General features: G+C 44.1%; 1 protein-coding gene across 7 annotated transcripts in view; it reads right to left on the minus strand.

Moving 5' to 3' along the window:
• Window positions 1-17323, minus strand: part of ERAL1 (Era like 12S mitochondrial rRNA chaperone 1) — a 54215-nt gene that overhangs the window by 10310 nt on the left and 26582 nt on the right. For 6 of the 7 annotated variants that reach the window (XR_015057038.1, XM_085876813.1, XM_085876814.1 and 3 more), the window contains exons 9-10: window positions 6158-6307; window positions 4064-4144 (exon numbers count right to left, since the gene is read on the minus strand). Coding sequence is in view for 6 of the 7 variants with exons in the window: in XM_085876813.1 (XP_085732939.1) it covers window positions 4064-4144; window positions 6158-6307 (231 nt within the window). In the remaining variant the exon portion in view is untranslated. The remainder of the gene's footprint in view (window positions 1-4063; window positions 4145-6157; window positions 6308-17323) is intronic. The other variant, XM_085876812.1, reaches the window with a different exon arrangement.

A 17323-nucleotide genomic window follows, 5' to 3' on the forward strand; every position in this document is an offset into this window, starting at 1 on the left:
TGTAGGGTGCTCGGAGCGCCGGGAGAATCAGCGCAGTTCGCGCAGCGCGAGTTCGATCACCTGGCGAGGAGCCCAGGGAAGCGCATCGCGAGTTTCGCCGCACGGGTGAGGTATCTCGCCGGGGCCTGCAAATTCACGTCGAGTGAACTGCGGCCGGGCTCGGAGATCGTTTTATTTCTGGTTTGCAAGCCTCGGGAATGGTTTCTGCAATGCCACGGCTAAAGGACGAGGACATTACATTCAACTCAGACGCGGCGTCGGCCGTCGCACAGACTCTGAGAGATGCCCGGAGCCTCGATGGCCGGAGCGTGACAGGTGATCCGGAGGACTTCGCGGTGTACCAAGCGCCCACGGCCGCACGCACAGTCTTCGGTGCGGGTAGTGACATATGAAGCCACAACCACGTGACCACCACCAACCGTAACTCGGGGCTCCGCCCATACACGACACTCTCTCATTGTCGTTACCATTGACCTCTCTGATCAGACTTCTTGTTTGGTCATCCAGTTTGGAGGGACAGCCTGATCTAGGCAGGGTCTTGGTGGTACCATATGCCTTCCACTTATTGATGATTGTCTTGACTGTGCTCCAAGAGATATTCAAGGCCGATGAAATATTTTTATACCCATCCCCTGATCTGCGCCTTTCCACAGCTATATCCCGGACGGATGTCTTTGTTCGCTCCTTGGTGTTCATAGTCGAGTCTTTGCTGTGAAATTCATTACCCAGCAGAGAAAACCTACAGGAACAGCTGGTTTTATTCTGAAATAATCAGAATCACAATTTAACACAGGTGGAGACCAGTTAACTTGGTGTGTGATTTTTAGGGTAATTGGTAACACCTGAGCTAATTTACAATTGCTATTATAAGGGGGGTGGGGAGGAAACTTATCCAACCAAGATATTGTAGTTTTGTATTTTAAATTAATTTTCTGAAATATGTATCATTTGTTTTTCATTTGGAAGTTGTGGGTTACGATGTGGAAAAAGTCTGATTTAATGCAATTTAATTCCAGGCAAAAGGTAAAAAAGGTGAAAATTTTGAAAGGGGGTGTATAAACTTTCTACAGGTACTGTGATGATGATTATATATATATATATATATATATATATATATATATATATATATATATATATATATATATATATATATATATATATATATATATAACTGGGTGTAATTTGATTGCGCGCAGTCGACGGGTATGCCTCCGTTCTCCAGCACAAACACTTGAGTATTGACATATTTGACCCTTGATCTTTAAAAATGAAAATTGAGTGCAATGGTGAAAATGGAAATTCAGAGGATGAAGAGAGACATGCTTCTGCAGACATATCATAGTGATGTACAACTTGCCCTCAATGCTGATCCAAAACCAATCCTTCTTGCAGTACTCAATGTGAGGTCTCTTTCTGCTCATCATAAGGCCTTGCTTCTACAGCTTCTCATCAATGACTGCACACTTGTTTGCCTAACAGAAACATGGCTCACACAAAAAGACTCAGATGCACAGTTTTCTCTTCCACATTGCAGACTTCTACGCAAGGACAGATGCGCATCAGAAAGATCCAGTGCAAGTGAGCACAGGAATGCCATGGTAGTGTGTGCACCTATGTCAGTGCTTCTGTGTAAGGCCATGAACACAAGTTGCCTAAAGATGATTCCACCTTTGATCTACAATGCCTTGACATTAAGCCACCAGAACATCAAGACTTTTGCATGGTCACTATATATAGACCACCAGTCACCTGTGCATGAGTTTGAAACAGCCTTCTGCACATTGCTACAGTCACTCTCTGCCACCAAGAAACCAGCCATAATAATGGGAGACTTCAATCACAATCTTCTGTCCACAAGTCCAGAAACAACTTGATCTCTATGGCTTCAAGCAACATGTGAAAAATCCAACACATGTGAGTGGCTCTCTTCTGGCCTACGGCTACACCAACAGGGATGTCACCATCTGGCAGAGTGGGAATTACAACAGCGACCATGACATTCTATGGGTGGCCCTTCATCTATAAGCTGTATAGAATAGGAAGTAGTTAGTGCTACATGGAAGCATTTCAATGTACCACACACAAATATGAATCGAAACCCAAAGATCCGAGATAAGTTTTAAACTACAAGGTTGCAAAGTAGAGTAGAACGTAAGGATTGTATTTATGAAATTCTGTCTTTTATTTCTTGAGTTAGGGCAAAAACAGTAAAATTTCAGAGTTTGACCTTGACCTTTACATCTGGCCCAAAATCTAATCACTTAATTAACCTGTCTTACTTTACATTTGTACAAAGTTTAATGAAATTCTGTCTTATTTCTTGAGTTAGGGGGTAAACAGTAAAATTTCAGTTTGACCTTGACCTTTGACCTTTACCACATCTGGCCCAAAATCTAATCACTTAATTGCCCTGTCTTACTTTACCTTTTTACCAAGTTTGATGAAATTCTACAATTTGCTTCTTGAGTTATCGCGTAAACGAAAATATGGACGGACGGACGGACGAACAACCCGGAAACATAATGCCTCCGGCACCCTTGGTGCGGAGGCATAATAAAAATATATAATCATATATAAATAATATTGTTATGGATTTCAGAATCAGATCCAACTAATGCACACAACATCCAAGTCCTCAGACAGTTATTTCCATCAATGCATGTTCAGAATTGACCCATCCCCTTGTCTGGTAGGATTCTAACTCTATGATGCATTGGAGGAGGTTAAAGAATAAGTTCCCTATCCTTCTTATGGGATAACCTTTTCCTCTTTACGACACGTTCATGCACGCGAGAGATAGCCGTTCGCTCAATAGAGACTCATTCTCTCCCTTTCCATCAGGACACATTGGCTTGGAAATAGATTATTTATTTACAATTTGGACTTGCAGGACATTTGATTAAGCACACAAGCTTTTTCTGGACAGTTTATTCTGGCGGTCAGACTTGGCTGTGGATCATTTACCTCAGGCATCCACCTTTTTTCATTTACGTTTGACACCCCCTCCCTTTCACCAACGTTTGCTACACGCCTTTTTAATTGATGCCCGACGCCCCGTTCGGCAGCTCCACGGACACTGGCTAGTTCCTGCTCAAGTCGGGCTGAACGGAGAGGCGATGGCCGCCGTTAACGTTTTGTGAGCGCCCCACGTTTTCGCTTGGCAATTGTGGCAAATGGCCACCTTCTGGCACCCGTCCAGCACCCCGAACATGGCGTCGTAAGCCAGGCCTGTGTTAATTGGGAGTGTTGCATCTTGTTCGATGGTGGGGAAGGAATGATCGCGAGGGTTGACGGATGGAGGTTATGTGCAGCGATGCGCCAATAGGCACGCTGGATTTGGCTGAAGTCTCTGTGTTTAATTGTTAAGTAAGGCATCGTGATAAGCATCTGCTCTTTGTCTACTTTTCTCTCAATGCCTGTTTAATTCTTCATTTGAGATTATTTTGATTGATTTGAATTCATCCATTTACATCACAAAGAAATAAAAAGTTCTTCAGTTTATTTATTTTTCTTCATAATAAATTCCTTGTTGACGTTTCCACCTGTCCATGTTTGTCATTTCCTTCCATTGATCCAGCATTGTCTGAACTTAGATAGACTGGGAGGTAATTACCAAACGAATTAACCTGTCTTAGTCGGTACGCACCAGCAGTAAACGCTTGGCCGCCCTAATTAAGATCTAATCAAGATAAGATTGATGCATCGCGGAAGGTGCGTTCTCCGGTCAGGAGTCCACGTGACCTCTTGTTAAACGGCAAATTAGACCGTGGACACTGGAACTCGTGGTTAACTGATTGGCATTTGTGGTTAAGCAACCCACCATACCATGAAGTTAATTGTGAGCGGTGGCTCCAGGTACCCATAATACACTTGGTACGTGTGTGTGTGTGTGTGTGTGTGTGTGTGTGTGTGTGTGTGTGTGTGTGTGTGTGTGTGTGTGTGTGTGTGTGCACTTGTACATAGGTGATCCCTCCCCCTTAAGCTCAGCAAACACGAATAATGATCTACCATGAATATTACACACAAGGCCAAAACTGCATTATCAAAACAGCTAGATGCTCACCAGATGCGATTTCTTGGAAACAATCAGTTTCTGGACAATCTTCAACTCACCTCCAGCACCCTCTTCCCACAATTCTGTGCTCTGGGAGGATGTGAGGCATTGAACACAAGGTTACTCCAGAAAATGACCATGCAACAGTTACGACAGAGACAGTTGCAATCATAGCTCCGGGCACATCATACATTTATTCGTGCATCGTAACATCTTGCGGAAGAATGGAACGAACACTCAACTAGAATAGTCTTCTTTGCAACCACTGCCGATCCTTAGGGTCAAGTCACACAAAACCGAAACATACCTGTGCAATGAAGTTGAACCCAACCTGTCACACATGAAATGAACGAACTGAGCAAAATAAAGAATCAAACGAATCCTTGCTCGTCATCAATCGTCTACACACAAGTTACTCGCCTATCAGCGTTCAGCATTGCCCTGCAACCTTTACTCTCAAAAACCACAGGTACGAGGCAGGTGCTGCATTTTATGATTGAATTGGACAAGTCTTGTGGCCATTTTAACCCTTTCTTTCTCCGTATAATTTGATTGTAAAAATAGGACATGTGGCATATGTGCGTTTACCAAGCATCATGACACCCACCAATCAACTTCAAAGGTTATATTTGAGGGAGTGGTGCAGACGTACATCTATAATTTATGGATGTACGTCTACGCCTCTCCCTCAAATGTAACCTGTGAAGTCGATTGGAGGATCATGGTGTTTGGAAAGCGCACGTACGCCACACGTCCTATTGATAAACCCTCATTACTCCCAGGTACCTTTATGAATCCAATGTTGTATAATGATCGATTAAAAAAAACACACAACTCATCTATATGCATTTCCTGCACATTTAATGGTTCCTATTTTTGTACCCATAAAAGTGCACAAAACAGCAGGAACTGTACATCATCCCTGAAACCATCACATCTCCAGCAGAACGAGCTTGACATTGCCTGTTCAGTTACTTTACCGCAACAAACATGGCAGTTCCACTCTATTTATTCATATACTATTAATTACAACCTGTTGCTTCACTGATTGGAATATTTAAGGGGGGGTGAGGAGGGGTGGAAGAGGGAGTGAGGGGGGGTGGAAGAGGGAGTGAGGGGGGGTGGAAGAGGGAGTGAGGGGTGGAAGAGGGAGTGAGGGGGTGGAAGAGGGAGTGAGGGGGTGGAAGAGGGAGTGAGGGGGTGGGAGAGGGAGTGAGGGGGTGGGAGAGGGAGTGAGGGGTGGGAGAGGGAGTGAGGGGTGGGAGAGAGAGTGAAAAGAGAGAGAGGAGATGGAAGGGGGGAGAGGAGGGTGGGAAGGAAAAGGGGGGGGGGGAGAAGACAAAGAGTGGGAGGGAAAGGGGGGGGGAAGTGGGACAGTGAGAGAAAGGCGGGGTGGGGTAGCAAGGATGTCCAAATTGGACAAATGAACACTTTTTGTTAGCAATCGGAACTACTGCCTGAGGTCAATTAGGAAGTTTAAATTTTGAAATTTGGCTCAAATTAAGAGATTCTCAAGGTTATGGCATGTGCGGAAATGAAATAAAACCATGAACGCTGGCATCTCCGGGCGGTTATAAGCATTGCGATGTATCCAGTGATTCATAAGTATGCTGATCAAGCATTCGATAATACGAGTGAGGAAAGTGAAAAAAAAATATCGTTAAGAAACGATTGCAGCTTGTTCCAAGTCGAGGCCTTGTTGAGCAGGCCAAAAAAAAATGGTGAACTAAGACCCCCAGCAAGTTAACAGAGGGCTGGCAGTGGCTGTCACCTTGATAAAGGATAAAATGAAATAAGGCTGTTAATTATCTTCAAAAAGGGTGTTTAAATAAACCTAAATACCCAGATTTCATTCATGTACTACCTTGGATTTTCCTTCATATGCATGCAAAGTTTGGAGCCTTCGGTTTCATAGTTTTGGAGTAATGGAGGAGACTGAGGGACTGACTGACATTTATTTGTGTCAATTGTTTGCTTTGATGGCTGTTCCAAGAATCTTAAGAGCCAAAACATTTGGCTATATTTTTAAAATAAATCCACTACACCAACGTGGAGTACACCCCCACCCCGCAAAAGTGTAAAAATAGAAATGGAAGAGATCACCTGAGTAATGCAGTAAGGTACCTCCTGGGGAAGGTTCTCCAACAAATGCGAGCGGACAATGTTGGCACAGATGGCTTGTGGAGTCAAGTTTGTGATAACTTCACTGTGGAATGTCCACACACCAGGTCGGGCTTGCTTCAGCAAATAGGCCTGTCGTGAGAGTCAGGGTTTCATGAAGAGAGTTCCAACAAGGATCTACAACATGAAATTAATTTTACATACTATCATAACAAGGATATACACTAAATTAATATTAAACACGATCATAACAAGGAGAAACACTAAATAAATATGACATACTATCATAACAAGGACATACACTAAATTAATATCACATGCCATCATAACAATGATATACACTAAATTAATATTACATAGTCATAACAAGGATATACACAACATAAATATTACATACTGTCATCACAAGGATATACACCAAATTAATATTACGTACTATCACAAGGATAAACATTAAATAAATATTACATACACACTATCATAACAAGGATATGCACTAAATTAATATTACATACTGTCATCACAAGGATATACACTAAAAAATAAATATTACAGACTGTCATCACAAGGATATACACTAAATAAATATTACATTCTGTCACCACAAGGAAAAACACCAAATTAATATTACGAACAATCACAAGGATATACATTAAATAAATATAACATACATGCTGTCATAAGGATATGCACTAAATTAATATTACATACTGTCATCACAAGGATATACACTAAATAAATATTACATACTGTCATCAGAAGGATATACACTAAATAAATATTACATACTGTCATCACAAGGATATACACTAAATTAATATTACATACTGTCATCACAAGGATATACTCTAAATGAATATTACATACTGTCATCACAAGGATATGCACTAAATTAATATTACATACTGTCATCACAAGGATATACACTAAATAAATATTACATACTGTCATCACAAGGATATACACTAAATAAATATTACATTCTGTCACCACAAGGAAAAACACAAAATTAATATTACGAACAATCACAAGGATATACATTAAATAAATACAACATACATACTGTCATAAGGATATGCACTAAATTAATATTACATACTGTCATCACAAGGATATACACTAAATAAATATTACATACTGTCATCACAAGGATATACACTAAATAAATATTACATACTGTCATCACAAGGATATACTCTCAATGAATATTACATACTGTCATCACAAGGATATGCACTAAATTAATATTACATACTGTCATCACAAGGATATACATTAAATAAATATTACATACTATCATAACAAGGGTATGCACTAAATTAATATTACATACTGTCATCACAAGGATATACACTAAATAAATATTACATGCTATCACAAGGATATGCACTAAATTAATATTACATACTGTAATCACAAGGATATACACTAAATAAATATTACATGCTATCACAAGGATAAACACGAAATTAATATTGTTATGGAGCCGGGTATCGGTGGCGAGCACGACCGCTAGAGGGAGCAGTGGAGTCGGCTCCACCGAACACACCGGAATTTAGGTCGTGACCCTCGGATAAGTCTGGAAGGCACGGGTCCCTTACAGGACCATGAATCGCCAATAATTCGACCACGTGGGGTAGGGTTAATTGCCTAATTTCAATACACCTGAATACCCACACAGTCCAACTACCGGGGAACCACACCCTCGGCCGACTCTGTCCGATCCGAGTCGCAGGTAAAGACTCGGATCCGGCGTAACCGAGCGGAGTTACCAGAGCCGTGCCAGACCAAATGAACAATTTACCCTCGCTGTCTCTCAATACACAGTGTGCCAAGCCAATGAAAGAAACAGAAACGAGCTGGAACATTTAACAAAAGGGATTTATTTATAACAATAATCGGGGAGGGGAGACACAGAGCAGAGTTATCACGAATAAAAGAAATGTAATATGAAAAGAAAACACTTAACCAAGCACGGGGATATACTACAACACTAACCAGGGATGAAGATGTTGTAGATCCTTGTTGGAACTCTCTTCATGAAACCCTGACTCTCACGACAGGCCTATTTGCTGAAGCAAGCACTTAACAGACGGGGCCCACGGACACACACATACACACACACACACACACACACACACACACACACACACACACACACACACACACACACACACACACACACACACACACACACACACACACACACACACACACACACACACACACGAACTGGACCCCGTGGGTCGATCTCAGTCAAGCCGGGCTGGGATACCTGTCCGCTTCGTGCGGCCACACCGACTCCGAACCACTGGTGGGACTCGAACCCACGACCCGAAATCCATGGCTTAGGATCCTGGCTGCTCGACTACCAGACCTGCCCTCCAAAGGACCGCAGACCGCTCCAACCACGACCGTCTGCAGAACCCTCCGCAGTCGCCACGATCACACGGTCTCCCGAAAAACTGGTCCAGACCAAGCCAATCTCCGACCGTCTGCCGCAATCACCACGATCCTCTGAACTGCCGTCCTCTCCCCTTTGAGTAGGGAGGGGCTTCTTCTCCCCGCCACTCGCCTCCTGATTGGACGGTGGGTTGTCAGGCGATTCGTGGCGGCCTCCCGATTGGCTGGGGAGCGCGTGTGGTGCTCGCCCTCCGCTCATTGGCTGGAGGAAACGCTCTCTGCCCCTCCTCGGAGCGGAGCTTCGACCCGAGGCGACGAAGGCTCCACCCACGTCCTCAGCCAAAAACACGTGCGGAATGGCGACCGGTCGAGTGCGGAAAGGTGGCGTTGTTGTAGTGGATGTAGTTGTAGTGGATGTAGTAGTAGCAGCTGTAGTTGTTGGTGTAAAAATCCTAACTATTAAATAATTCACAGCGCACGTACAATTAATCACCCATTAAACATAGGATGGGACCCTACCTAAAAACACATACTTACCGATATAACTGATCTTTAAGGACTCTGGCTGTTGTGTGCGATGGGTTCCAGATTCGTAACAATATTACATTGTCATCACAAGGATATACACCAAATTAATATTATACTATCACAAGGATAAACACTTAATAAATATTACATTGTCATAACAAGGATATACACTAAATTAATATTACATTCTATCATGACAAGGATAAACACAATTAATATTACGTACTTTCACAAGGATAAACACCAAATTAATAATACATACTTTCATAAGGATATACACAAAATTAATATTACATACTTTCAACACAAAGATATACACAAAATTAATACGACATACTATCATTAGGATATACACTAAATTATTTTTACATACAATCATAAGAAGGATAAACACTCAATTAATATTACACACTGTCAAAACAAGGATATACACTCAATTAATATTACATACTTTCATAACAAAGATGTACACTAAATTAATATCACATGCTATCATAACAATGATATACACTAAATTAATATTGCATACTATCATAACAATGATATACACTAAATTAATATTGCATACTATCATAAGGATAGACAGTACACTAAATTAATATTTCATACGATCACAAAAAGGATATACCCTAAATTAATATTACATACTGTCATAACAAGGGTACACACAAAATTAATGACATACTATCATGAAGATATACACCAAATTATTATTACATACTCTCATCAGAAGGATAAACACTAAATTAATATTACGTACTATCATAACAAGGATATACACTAAATTAATATTACATGCTATGATAAGGTGATATTAGTTAAGTTACAGTGGGGAGAACAAGTATTTGATACACTGCCGATTTTGCAGGTTTTCCCACTTATAAAGCACCGAGAGGTCTGTAATTTTCATCATAGGTACAGTTCAACTGTGAAAGATGGAATCTAAAACAAAAAATCCTGAAAATCACATTGTATGATTTTAAAATAATTATTTTGCATTATATTGCATGAAATAAGTATTTGATACATCAGAAAAACAGAACTTAATATTTGGTGCAGAAACCTTGGTTTGCAATTACAGAGATCAGACGTTTCCTGTAGTTCTTAACCAGGTTTGCACAGACTGCAGCAGGGATTTTGGCCCACTCCTCCATACAGATCTTCTCCAGATCCTTCAGGTTTCGGGGCTGTCGCTGGGCAACACAGACTTTCAGCTCCCTCCAAAGATTTTCTAATGGGTTCAGGTCTGGAGACTGGCTAGGCCACTCCAGGACCTTGAGATGCTTCTTACGGAGCCACTCCTTAGTTGCCCTGGCTGTGTGTTTCGGGTCGTTGTCATGCTGGAAGACCCAGCCACGCCCCCATCTTCAATGCTCTTGTTGAGGGAAGGAGGTTGTTGGCCAAGATCTCACGATACATGGCCCCAAAATCCTCCCATCAATACGGTGCAGTCGTCCTGTCCCTTTGCAGAAAAGCATCCCCAAAGAATGATGTTTCCACCTCCACGCTTCACGGTTGGGATGGTGTTCTTGGGGTTGTACTCATCCTTCTTCTTCCTCCAAACACGGCGAGTGGAGTTTAAACCAAAAAGCACTATTTTGGTCTCATCAGACCACATGACCTTCTCCCATTCCTCCTCTGGATCATCCAGATGGTCATTGGCAAACTTCAGACGGGCCTGGACATGCGCTGGCTTGAGCAGAGGGACCTTGCGTGCGCTGCAGGATTTTAATCCATGACGGCGTAGTGTGTCACTTATGGTTTTCTTTGATACTGTGGTCCCAGCTCTCTTCAGGTCATTGACCAGGTCCTGCCGTGTAGTTCTGGGCTGATCCCTCACCTTTCTCATGATCATTGAGGCTCCACGAAGTGAGATCTTGCATGGAGCCCCAGACCGAGGGAGATTGACTGTTATCTTGAACTTCTTCCATTTTCTAATAATTGTGCCAACAGTTGTTGCCTTCTCACCAAGCTGCTTGCCTATTGTCCTGTAGCCCATCCCAGCCTTGTGCAAGTCTACAATTTTGTCCCCGATGTCCTTAGACAGCTCTCTGGTCTTGCCCATTGTGGAGAGGTTGGAGTCTGATTGATTGAGTGTGGACAGCTGTCTTTTATGCAGATAACGAGTTCAAACAGGTGCAGTTAATACAGGTAATGAGTGCAGAATGGGAGGGCTTCTTAAAGACAAAACTAACAGGTCTGTGAGAGCCAGAATTCTTACTGGTTGGGAGGTGATCAAACACTTATTTCATGCAATAAAATGCAAATTAATTATTTAAAAATCATACAATGTGATTTTCAGGATTTTTGTTTTAGATTCCGTCTTTCACAGTTGAAGTGTACCTATGATAAAAATTACAGACCTCTACGTGCTTTGTCAGTGGGAAAACCTGCAAAATCGGCAGTGTATCAAATACTTGTTCTCCCCACTGTAAGTCATGCAAGATAACATCTGTGACTTGCTGCAGGTACCATCTAAACCTGTAGGAACTTGTTCCATGGTCGGGTTGCGGCGACTAAACAGTCTTCCCCACCAAGTTTCGTGGTGAGGAGGGTGTATGGATATGGACACCCAACAGGATTAAAAACAAAACCTGCCAAAGGGTGGAGGAGCTCCTTGTAAACCAACAGCTGTCCATATCTAGTGCCCAACTGTGTCTTGCGGACGTCCTCCTGCAGTTGGGTTCCTCTTTTTAGGGGGTTGGTGGTAGGATTTGCACTCCGGCCACGGTAAAATCCTTCACTCCGCAAAACACAACAAAAGCGCAAAGAAAACTAAAAACCCACTCCGTGGGAGGATCTCCTGTACAGCTACGCTTCGCAGGGCAGCTCTCCGAATGACAGGATTGGGGCAAAACCTTCGGGACCCCCACTCTTTGATGATAGGAGGGAAACCACGGGTAACCTTCCCGGGTAAGAGTGCAGTCGTGTGTGTCGGGGTGGTGCTGAGGTGTCGTCCGCCAGATGGTGTCTCCTTGGGTTAACGTGAGGCGGTCCCTTCCGGTGGGTGCCTGGAATGTCCTATCCCGAAGAGAGGATGATCACCTGTCTCTGCTGTCCTCTAAGCTCCAGTGTTTGAACATCAGTATTGCAGCACTCTCTGAGGCTCGGAGACGGGATAGTGGCGAGATCATGGCAGGTTGTTACTCCTATTAATTGGTGTATAGTCGCTCTGATGGTTACCATGCCCAAAGAGTTGCTGTGCCTGTGTCCAATAAGCTGACTCCAATGAGAATTGAGGTAAACCAGTCAACGAGTGTATTATGATCCGAAGGATTTGTCACTCCTTGGGTGTCGTTTACCTGGTCTCGATATTTGCTCCGACTGAGGCGAGTGATGTCACTGTGAAGGACGCATTCCATGCCATGCTCAAGTCTGTGGTTGATCAGTGCCCCAGGCGAGATACTCTTCCAGTCTTGGAGGATTTCAATGCATCGAATGGAACTGATAGGGATGGTTATGAGACATGTGTTGGTCCCCATGGGTCTGGAACTGTGAACCAGAATAGCACCAAGTTCCTTGACTTGGCAGGAAGTCATGGACTTAGTGTGGCTGGTTCATGGTTTCAGCACCCACAGGCTCATCGCTGGACTTGGTATTCCAATGCTGGCGGTGTGGCAAAGGAGATTGACCATGTGCTCGTTGATGGTTGCTGGAGGATGATCCAGGACTGCAGGGTCGACTGGAGTGCTCAGTTCTCAATACCAACCACAGGCTTGTTGTAGCAACTCTGAAGTTGCAGCTTAAATCCGGGAGAATGATACCATCCCAGCCAAAGCTGGATGTTGGCAAGCTCCAGGATGAGAGGGTGGCTGAGGAGTCGATAAACAAGCTGAGTGGAGATCTGTGGGGTCTGGGTCCTTTCGCGAATCCTGAAGAGTTGAGCAGTGCTTTCAAGACCACCATCCTTGACGTTGCCGGTGGATGTCTTGGAACTCACCGAAGGGTGAAGAAGAATTGTGTCTCTCAAGGGACACTCGATACCATTGAACAGTCGCAGAGCCAGGCTTAATGGCAGAGCTAAGCTGTTCAGGAAGTTGAGGCATAAAACCGTACGTGCGCTGAGGGTGGACAAGGAGGCCCGTGTGCGAATAATCTGAGGGGGTAGAGCATCACCTGTAGTCAAGTGATTCTCATCATGCTTTCAGGGGAATTCACGCATTGCGCTCCTCCAAGACCATCCCTCGGTGTATTACAGTTAGAGCAGAGGGTGGTGGGCAATTGCCAGAGGAGTCCGAAGTGAAGGCCCGCAATGCCGGTCATTTTGAGCGGCTGTACTCGGCTGAACCAGCAGCTGCCAAGTTGGATGTCAGGGGTGTTTCTATCCGTATTGCTGACCCTCCAATCAACTGCGATCCACCTTCGTTTGTTCAAACAGGCAGCGGTGAAGCGGTTTAAACGGGGTAAAGCTCCAAGGATCTGTGGCATCCATGCTGAACTTCTCAAGGCTGGTGGAAATGTTGCACTTGTGTCATTGCATGCAGTTCTGTGCTCTGCTTGGAACACAGGCATCATCCCAACTGACTGAAAGAGGGGCCTTGTTGTCCCTCTCTGGAAAGGGAAGGTGATCACCAGGACTGCAACAACTACTGAGGGGTGATGCTGATCTCAGTGCCGGGCAAGGTCTTTGCTCGGATAATTCTTGATAGGGTTTGCCACCATCTGCTTGAGCACTAGCACCCAAAGCAGTCAGGCTTTTACACCAAAGAGGTCAACGATTGACCCTATCCTTGCTTTTCGGGTCCTCACCGAAAGTTGTCGAGAGTTTCGGCAGGGACTGCTTGCAGCCTATGTTGCTCACTGCAATGCATTCAATTCAGTGAATCAGGATGTCCTCTGGAGGATTCTTGGTCTTTGTGGGATGCCACCAAAACTGATCGATCTGATGTCTGAACTCGACTCTGGTACTGAGAGTGCTGAGGGATGTGGTGGTACAATCTCTGACTTATTTCCAGTTGTTACTGGAGTTCATCAGGGGTGTGTACTGGCCCCCACATTTTTCAGTGTTTGTGATGGACTGGATTCTCGGGAGGATATTGGAGTTATGAAGCTGCAGTACATCGTTTGGGAATGTCAAGATCTCTGACCTTGATTTCGCAGATGATGCAGTCATTTTGCGGAGACTCTGGATATCTTTTTGGGGGCCCTAAAGGTGCTGATTGAGAAGAGAAGTCGGAGCCACTCGGTTACAGGTTTCCTGGGTCAAAACTAAGATCCAGGCTTTCAATGACATCTTGGATGCTGCCATCTTGTCTGTTCCTGTTTGTGGTGAGGATGTTGAGGTCACAGAGAGATTCACTTTCCTTGGCATTGATATTCATGTCTCTGCTGGCTGTGAGCCGGAGGTCACTCGACGTCTGGGTCGGGCCTGGAGAGTCATGGATTCAATGGATCATGGGGTGTGGCACTGTCGGTACCTGTGCGGGAGGACGAAAATCCGAGTCTTCAGGTCCTTGGTGCTTCCAGTCCTGCTTTACGGATGTGAGACTCAGACTCTGACCAGGGATCTGAGATGGCAACTTAATTCCTTTGGTACCAGGTCTCTTCGGAGAATCCTTGGCTCTCGCAAGTCGGACTTTGTGTCCAACGAGCGGTTTCTGAGAGAGCCTCAAATGAGATTTGTTACCTGCATAGTCCAAAGCGTCAGCTGCGGCTGTATGGACACGTTACTCATTTTCCTGACGCTAATCCTGCTCACCAGATTCTCTCAGCGAGGGAGCATTGTGAGTGGAGGAGGTCAATGGGAGGACCGTGTGCCTCGTGGTTGAAGCAGGTTGATCAGCATCTCAAGGAGATGGGGATGGGTTAGGCATCTGCCTGGGGGATGGCCAGATGGAGGCCCCTGGAGTACCGGCGGAAAATGGACACAGCAACTCGTGTGCCGGTGCATTTTCCCATACCTGACCTTACTTGAGCCAAAATGAAAATGTTCAATTTCTCTGTTCTTTGTACCTTCATTGGCGACTCCATAAACTTATGGACGCTCTCCACTTTCTCCCGTTTATCCGATATGCTGCTTTTGAGATTGTTAGTATGGGCTCTGTATGATATCCCGTAACTCTTGTTGAATGTGTCGAACCAAGCACTCGAAAACTTAAAGTTGGCGTTGAAGTACTTCTCACTGCAGAGTTGGTTGGCTCGTGTCTTAACCCACCAATGCTTCACTTTCAATCCTCAAGTACGTATCTGTTAATACTCCACAAGAAGTTCGTTTTCCATGTTTGGTAAAAGTCCCGTATTTCGCTCCCTATCTTCGTTAAACCTTTCACACTGAAAAATTATTTCCTCATTCTTCATCATTCACATCAAAGTGCGCCTGTTAAGTCCAAATCTCTTACACGAGTTACAAAACGCAATGATCTCAACCTTCTTTTCACGGGTGTATGATGGATGCTTCACTGGCGTGTCCATTTTGATTGTGATGAGAAAAATGTTGTTTTACGGCCCTTCATCGTAAAAGGTCGTAAGACACCCTTTTACAGCCCTTTATGAAAAAACAAACAAGCAGTCATAGACTGCTACTTACGAAATCGTCGACTTGACCTCTGACCTTATCTAATAAAAGCTGTCTCGAGAGAAGGTAGCGACGCAAACCAGAAGTTTCTACGATGATTCTGTACCAAACCATCAAAGGTCGAATGTTTGACCTCACTGTGACCTTGACCTTTGACCGATTTTGATCAAAATCTAATCAGCGCTAGCCATCACCCTCCTGAATCACGTGGTGTAATTTGACATTGGTAGCTTCTTCCATTCTCGAGTTATAACTTTTTTTTGGATGTTTGACCTCACTGTGACCTTGACCTTTGACCAATTTTGACCAAAATCTAATCAGCACTAGCCATCACCCTCCTGAATCACGTGGTGTAATTTGACACTGGTAGCTTCTTCCGTTCTCGAGTTATCGTGCCTCCAAACAAACACACAAACACACAGAGGACGGAAGTCATCAATATACTTACGAAATCTTTAGATTTCGTAAGTTACAAACAAACAAAAAAAACCGTTGTTTTGAATGTACAACTCTTTTAAGTAGCAGTGCAAGGCATATCGGAAATTCGGACTTAAAGTTTATGTGCCAATGAAACAAGAAATACTGTCATGTTCGAGTTGATAATATTTTCAGTTTTCAAAGGCTTACCATGATGTTTTTTTACATGCGCTTATGTTTCAAATGCACTTATATTCATGCATACGGTTATTATGCCTGGTGTTGGCTTTATGTTTGGAGTGGTGGGCTTGGAATCCCAGGGTCCTGAGTTCAAATGCTGCATCGCTGTTGAATTAATACCAGGTGGGGTTGACTCTGCCTGTCATCCTTCCGAGGTGGTCGGCAAAATGAGTGCCAGCATGCTGGTATCCCGTGTCAGAGTGGCGACCCATCCATGATTGTGCCCAATCGCCAAGGAGACTGCTTAGGCAGCACCAACGCTCTGCACAGAATATGGTCCCAATGGATGGATGGATACATGGTTGGACCTGTGGTTGCAGCCACTGTGGTTGCACAAGTTGGTGCACTCTCAGCGCCGGTCTCAAGCCCGGATAAATGGGGAGGGATGCATCAGGAAGGACATCCGGCGTAAAACCTGTGCCAAATCAATATGCGGATCATAAAGCGGATTTCCATACCAGATCGGTCGAGGACCGGGTTACCAACGACCGCCACCGGTACTGTTGGCCAGCAGGGTACCGGTGGAAACTGTTACTGCTGGGCGAAGGAGGAGAAGGAGAGGGGGAAGGCGGGTCCAGAGGCAGTCGAAGAGGTGGAAGCGTAGAAGTGTGGAGGTGACAGTTGGAACTTTGAATGTTGGTACTATGATTGGCAAAGGGTGAGAGTTGGCTGATATGATGGAGAGGAGAAAGGTGGACATACTGTGTGTACAAGAGAACAAATGGATGGGGTGTAAGGCTAGGAGCATTGGAGGTGGTTTCAAACTGTTCTACCATGGTGTGGATGGGAGGAGAAATGGTGCAGGGGTAATCCTGAAGGAGGATTATGTTTAGAGGGTATTGGAGGTCAGGAGAGTGTCTGACCGAGTGATGAGTGTGAAGTTGGAAATTGAAGGGGTGGTGATGAATGTCATCAGTGCATTTTCCCCACAAGTGGGGTGTGAGATGGAATATAAAGAAGATTTCTAGAGTGAGTTAGATGAAGTGGTGGATAGTGTATCCAAGGAAGAAAGAGTGATTGGAGCAGATTTCTATGGGCATGTTGGG

The sequence above is a fragment of the Eptatretus burgeri genome, chromosome 4, assembly GCF_056783735.1.
Source record: "Eptatretus burgeri isolate ZD-2024b chromosome 4, Ebu_testis_v1, whole genome shotgun sequence".
NCBI classification, from domain to species: Eukaryota; Metazoa; Chordata; class Myxini; order Myxiniformes; family Myxinidae; genus Eptatretus; species Eptatretus burgeri.